Below are 7,305 nucleotides of genomic sequence, written 5' to 3'. Positions count from 1 at the left end.
TAATGATAATAAACAGATCTCTGTGCACTGAAGTGAAACCACTAGAGCATGACTGAGCTGCTGTTTTCAACAAAAGCATTGTAGTTCCATTTGCACATAGTCCCTAATCCTCAAGAGTTCAGCCTCCCAAGTTAAACTTTCAAAATTCTAGCTCCTAAGCATACAAGTCTGAAACTGTTGTACTGTGTGTTTTGAAACCCGAGGATATTTCCACGTGCTCATCAGACACGCTCCTCGTTGTCTATTTGTGTAATGACTAGTGCAAACAGAACCATCCTTCTCCCTCTGGCATCCTGGAGCACATGAGGTGCAACAAGTGTTTTTTGTAGCATCTTGATATTTGTATGTGTTTTCCTTTTGCTTTCCTTTTTTTTTTTGTATATTACAGCTTTTGGAATGTGGAAAATGCTAGTGTGCTCTTTTAATAATTTGCTATCATAGAAATTTTATTTTCTGACAGCAAGTGGTGTAATAAAATGTGTTTATCTTAGACTGTAAAGGATAATGCCATGGAACCTGAGGGTTATAAGGTAATAGCTTTGACTCTGCAGTTTGCTCAAGAAGACATAATCTTTTAAGAGGACCAATGAGCAGATGTTGCAGGTTAATATGCTGACTGTACAGGATTAAAAAAAAACACACATCAGGTGCTAATCTTCAGTAATATAACTCATTTTACTCTGGTACAGTCCAGCTTTAACAGAACATCCCATTCACAGACTGTCAGTGAGGACAGACTGAACCTTATACACAGCTCTCAGTATAACAGATTTTAATCTATTCTGTCCATGTTGCATCAACTTCTGAGAGCTGGAGTTTTCTTTGAAGTATGCCTCACTGGTGATCATCTTGTGATATGGTTCATTACAAGCTCAATAGATTGCTGTGTTGCCTAAACACACAACGAGTCACCAGATGCTCATTCAAATATAATGTGGATGATCAATATAATGTGTGGTCTGTTTGCTCTCAAGTCTGTGCGTTCGTGTGTATAAATAAAGTTATTGTGGCAAGGAACGCCAGGAACTGTTGGATGGAACTAAGAGAGGCCTTGTTTTCAACATTGTCATGTCGCAAGGGGCCTTGCACAAGGAATTCCTCTTCATAGAGCTGTGTATCAACAGAGGAAAAAAGGTCAGCCTAAGACCACGAAGCTATTACTTAAGAAAGTGTTTCCGAAGTTTCAGTTTTTTATCAACGTACTTGTTTTTCCGAAGCAAAGGAAATCAATATTACTTTGTCTTATTGTCTTTCTTAAGTAACTTCATTGAAAAGTTGAAGTGCTTTGTTCACATACTGTATGTGTTAGTTACAGCACATGGGATGTCTGCAGGACAAGGAAAGACATTTGGTTTCTGGCCAATCTTTCAGGACAGGATCTGCTGACTGGAGCAGAATCTGGTCCAACAGATGGAAAAAGGCAAAGGTCTTTAAATGGATAAGGCAGGGTTATTTATGCTGGGAAACTTTTTTGTTTAGTCAACATTCAGAGCAGGTAAAAAGATTGTATAGAGTCACCAAAACTTACGACTGAGTGAGTCTTATAGTGGTGAGCAGAAAACTCAGTGTAACATCTGTTTATGGTAGTCAGCTCTTGTTCATTAGAATGTCATTTAACTTTAATCTTCTATAGGTTTATCGCTACCACCTTCTAGCTGTTTTGAAAAGTTACTGTTTAGTAATGGATCTATGAATCCCTGTTATTGCCTGGTGGTAAGTGAAATAAGTCAAATATATGGGAATAGTTCAAAAAGTCAAATGATTGACCCTCAAAAGAGCAACAGACAAAAGTGATGTGCTCAAACAAGTGTCGTGTAAAATAAAACTTGACTCTTATTTTCACAATTTAAATAAATAGATAAGCAGATCAGAGGCTCCAGATTAGGTCCCGATGATTAGAACCTCCAGACAAGTTAAACCAGTCTGAATTAAACCTCTGACATCTTGGATCCACTGTTCTCTTTGCTGTTCAAGTGTGTGGTGTCATCATGCCAAGATCTAAAGAACTCTGTAAGACCTTCAGGGAAAGGGGATTATAAAAGACCTTCAAATCATTAAAAGGAAAATAAAGCTGCCAGTTTGTCCAGGACTGACAGGCCCTGCATATTCAGGTCAAGAGAGACTGTTTGATTTCAAAAGAAGTCTCCAAGAACCTTAGAACATCATCACTGGATATGCAGCTAACTCTTAAAACTGCTGCTGTCCAAGTTCATGTATCAGAAAGACATCACACAAATTTGATTTCCATCAGAGGTGTGCCATAAAAAAACTTTGCTGTCCAAAAAGAACAGCTTTTGGAGTAATGCGCTCCTACGTGTTTAGCGGTGTTTCAGAAAAAGTTCCTCAGACCAGCTGTGAAGCACTGAAGCGCAGATGTTCTAGTTTGGAGTTGCTTTGCTGCCTCAGGGACTGAGCAGCTTACAGTCAGTGACTTAACTCTAAATTTTCATCTATTTCTCATCCTGTCAAAGATTACTTGAAGATAATGTGAGGCCATTTGTCAGAAACCTAAACTTGAACTTGAAGTGAACATTTCGACAAGATTTATTCTAAGCAAACTAACAAATCTACCAATTCTTGAAAACGGAGAAACGTAGGGTGATGGAACGGCATGGCCAATGTCTAGATTTGATTTCCACCTTGCAACTGAAGAAATTTTGCATTGAAAAATAGTCCGAAATTTCAGCAACGTGATGCCAAACTGACGGACAATGATGTATTAGTCTGAAGAGGACATGCCTCTTTTCCCACAGAATAATGACATCTATTCATATTTATCACTGTCTCAAAGATGATTGAGGTTTGCTTGATCAAATATGAAAATGTAAACAGTTTCCATGAGATGTATTTATAATTTCCATTCGTATAGGTTACTGTAGACTTAATGTGTACCTGAAGTCACAGTTACAAATGTCACTATTTTGGTGTTTTGTTCCCAGGGTTTGCTGTTTGCTGCCTACTTAGTTCACGCACTTCAGACACAGACTTCTGTTGCCCCCATCTGGACAAATAGTGAACAAACAGTAGTGTTATTTACAGTTCCACTGTCAAGTTCTCAAGAGACACACTCTGATCAGAACATGCCGTGAGATTATTTTGATCTTACTGTATGCAAGATTAGATGTGTCATTTTGTTTTTACAAACCAGTTCCTGTTTCTGCAGCTGTAGACTGGATGTGAGATAACTTAACTTCATGTGGAAAGCTCCAGAATTCATCATGCTGATTTTAGGACTCCCCTGATTGTGGCAAAGTCATGTAGTCTCGTGAATCCAAATTAGATATTTGTTGCCATCAATTTAACAGGAGAACCAAGATGATGGAACATATTTAGATGCTAGAGGTTCAAAGCCACTGCTTCCATTATGTGATGAATTAACATACAGGACTGGTATAAAACAGTAAGCTATATGTGTGTGATGTAACTGTTTTATTAATGCAATAAGTAATTTTAAAGCAAGGTAATTCAATGTCATAGACTGTATATAGCATTTTTCATATTTTTATGAAGCCCAGTGAGCTTTATATTAAAACTAACACATTTAGAGGCTAAAAAAAATATTTTATTTGATTTGGATCTCTAATGCGACTTTAGTTTTGACAGATTTCAAATAATAATGGAAAGTTTCTTTCTTTAAACTCTGCTGGAAAGGTACACTTTGAGTCACACACTTCTCACAGTAAAGGTTACAGACTGTGTCAGTCATGATTTCATTCACAAGAAGTGGTTATCCATGTGAAAATCAGCAGGATGTAAGACAGCTAGAAATGGAAACGCTTTTTCAATTACCTGAGACCTTATCAGTCTGATATGGACTCTTTCAGTGCACATCAATAAACTGACAGAATAATGTACTGTACGAAATATTATTTATATAGTGTTTTCAAGTCACTAATTTTAAGACGGGGTTGATTAATGATCATCCAAAGAAGAAAAGAGAGACATATTGAAAATGGTTAGAGACCAATTTATACTTTCCTACTCTGTGAATTTGGGTGATTTTACACACACACACACACACACACACACACACACACACACACACACACACACACACACACACACACACACACACACACACACACACACACACACACACACACACACAAAAAAAATGTGTTGTGCAGCTGCAGTTACAACAACACACTCTAACAGCAGACTTTTACTTGCTGAAAACCTTTATTTAATAGAAAGGCAAAAGTTACATTATCAACATTTCTCTGCAGGTTCAGCTTATCAGCATCTTGTCACCTTCTGCATTCACCTGTGTGATCGAACACGAATGTTCAGGGAAGATAACATGTAGATTGCTAAATACAGATGAAGTCGGTGGTTTGCTGACTTCCTTTGAATCATCCACTTTGCTAATATATCAGCAGCGTCACTACTCTGCAAACACAACGCATACAGGGACTTCTACTACGTCTCCTTGACAAGCCGTGTTGTTCTTGTTTAAGCTGTGCACAGGTGAAATAAAAAGAGAGATGAAGCTGCAACTTTTCACAGTTACTCTATTGAAGTATTTGGTAGTAGCCAATCAGGCAGGTGGAGAAAAACAGGTAAGATATGGAATTCTGAAATTTTCTTATTTGTTGTGAATGTGATCTAAGGACAAAAGAGATGTGCAGCTGTGCACGTTGGACTGAGAAACAGTTCAGTGTCATTGTATTTCAGTAGAGTTGCAAATTAATACTGCTATGATACAGTGATATGTGACTATGTTTATAAAGTGAGATTATTGAGAATTTTAAATGGCTAACTGTCAAACAATGAAAGTTGCCTGAAGCTTTTTCATACAATGATCAGTCAGGATATTGCAGATGTAACTGCTGTGGACTTTTGCACACAGAATTTGTGTGCTTTGACGTAAAATAAGAGTGAAGAGGCATCTTGTTTGTTTAGTATGCAGAGGCAGTTCCTATCCAGGTTTCTCGACCACTGACTTTGTTCATTTCCAAATTATTTAGTGACTGGAGGGCCGATATCATTATCTTTTGACAGATTTGCTATTTTCCCCTGTTTCCACTCATTATGCTGAGCTCAACTCTCTCCTAAGTGGAAGATTATACATATGTGAGAGTGGTATTGATTTTTTCATCAACCTCTTGAAAGCAAAGATGTCAAACTTTTAAAGAAGCTAGTGGGTTTAAATTCACTATATTTATACAGGTGGAGCGCTCACTTGTGTTTAATTCTCATTATAATCAGTATTACTAAAATAATACTATAATTTCATGGTTGAAAAACACATTCATACCCTCTTGAAAACTGCATCCAAATCAGTTTCACATCGACTCCAGGTGTTACAACTGAAAGTCAAAATATAGCTTTTTGTTCAGCTTCACAATTTTTTCGATTGCCAAAGTATATTGTAGTTTCAACGTCAAAATTACACCAGCTTAATTTCACTGCCAGATTAATAGCAACAAGCATTTTTTCCCCCGGATGTGTGATCTGTTTTCAGAAATTTTAATAAGTGATTTCTTTTAAAAGTCCATTTTAGGTCAAATTTAAGGTCATAATCCAATAACTGAAAGAAAATATGAAATTTTCATTGAGCTTTTGGGTCATGACACCTATGTGTGGTTTAGGCTGATAGGATGAGAAACCTGTCAGCCTGAAATGTATTTTTCAAATTTCATTCAACGCTAATCTCTCCTGTGCTGCCTTGTTAATTCTAGCGCAGCTCCTTCTTACCAGTTGTAATGATTTTGTCTCTGTTTAGGTGATGTCTACTGATGAATCTGAGGGACTTTCCGATGATCAGTACTGGAGTTCACTTGAGAACATTACTTTTCCTTATGGAGACGACGAATCATCTACTCCCTGCAACATCAATGTGCCTGGATTTAACAGCTTGGGCCTGATGATCGTCTACTTCATTGTGTTTGTTTTCAGCCTCTTCGGCAACAGCGTAGTCGTCTATGTGGTCTGCAATATGAAGAAAGGCAGAGCCAGCACAGACATCTACTTGATGCACCTAGCGCTGTCAGACCTCCTCTGCTGTCTCACCCTGCCGTTCTGGGCTGTGGATACGCACTTTGGTTGGCTCTTCGGCAGCTTCCTGTGCAAACTCTTCTCGGGCTTTCAGGAGGCCTCAGTGTACAGCGGCGTGTTCCTGCTGGCGTGCATCAGCGTGGACCGTTACTTTGCCATCGTGAGAGCTACACGTGTGCTGCCCTCCCATCACCTGCTGGTCAAAGTGGTGTGCAGCATTGTGTGGCTGGTGGCAGCAGCGCTGGCCTTACCTGTGGCCATTAAGAGGGAGAGCATGTACGACATGGACCTGGAGAAGTTCGTCTGCTATGAAAACCTAACTAACGAAAGCAGTGACCAGTGGCAAGTCAGCATACGTATCCTGAGGCATACGATGGGCTTCTTCCTGCCTCTGCTGGTCATGGCGGTCTGTTACGGCTGGACTGTGGTGACACTGTTCCACACCCGCAGTCAGCAGAAGCACAAGGCCATGCGTGTCATCCTGGCAGTGGTGTTGGCATTTATAGTGTGCTGGCTGCCTCATAACGTCACTGTGCTGATTGATACACTTATACGAGGCGAAACGATTCAGGTGACGGCCTGTGAAACTCGCTACAGGGTGGAAGTAGTGCTACATTTGGCCACGGTGTTGGCCTTCATGCACTGTGCGGTGAACCCAGTGCTGTACGCCTTCATTGGGGTGAAGTTCCGTAACCAGCTGCTCTTAGCTCTCTACAAACATGGCTGCATCAGCAAGAGGCTCCAGATGGCTTACAGAAAGAGCTCTGCCAGCAGTATCAGATCCAGAAACACCTCTGTCACTATGTGAACCAAAAGTTTGAATGGAGGATTAGGTGGCGGCGATTTTAATTTCTACCCTCAGGTGGCTAATTGTTGTAATACAACCTGAAAAAAATAAGAAAACTAATATTTGTGAGAAGGTGGTTAGCACTTTCACCTTGCAGCTAGAAGATCCCCGGTTTGTGTCCCAACCTGGGCCTGGGATCTTTCTCCATGGAGTTTATATGTTCTCCCTGTGCATACATGGGTTTTCTCCAGATACTGCTTCTTCCCACAGTCCAAAAACATGCTGAGGTTATTTGGTCATTCTAAATTGTCTGTAGGTGTGAATGTGAGTGTGATTGTTTGTCTCTATGTGTAGCCCTGTGATAGACTGGTGACCTGTCCAGCGTGTCCCCTGCCTTTGCCCTAAGTCATCTGGTATAGACTCCAGCCCCTTGTGACCTTAATGGGGATTAAGTGGTGCATAGAAAATGGACGGATGGACGGATGGATGGATGGATGGATGGATGGATGGATGGAGGGATG

The 7,305-nt window shown here is 39.9% G+C and overlaps 1 protein-coding gene across 1 annotated transcript; it reads left to right on the top strand.

Annotated features, from left to right (window-relative positions):
• The first annotated feature begins 5,728 nt into the window (after nucleotides 1–5,728).
• cxcr2 (chemokine (C-X-C motif) receptor 2) lies at nucleotides 5,729–7,305 on the top strand. Its single transcript, XM_022221218.2, has one exon. The coding sequence runs from the start codon at nucleotides 5,729–5,731 to the stop codon at nucleotides 6,803–6,805; it is 1,077 nt and encodes a 358-aa protein (XP_022076910.2). The 3' UTR covers nucleotides 6,806–7,305.

The sequence above is a fragment of the Acanthochromis polyacanthus genome, chromosome 14, assembly GCF_021347895.1.
Source record: "Acanthochromis polyacanthus isolate Apoly-LR-REF ecotype Palm Island chromosome 14, KAUST_Apoly_ChrSc, whole genome shotgun sequence".
NCBI classification, from domain to species: domain Eukaryota; kingdom Metazoa; phylum Chordata; class Actinopteri; family Pomacentridae; genus Acanthochromis; species Acanthochromis polyacanthus.
Note: the sequence above shows the minus strand (reverse complement) of the source record. Positions and strands in the feature narration are given on the sequence as shown.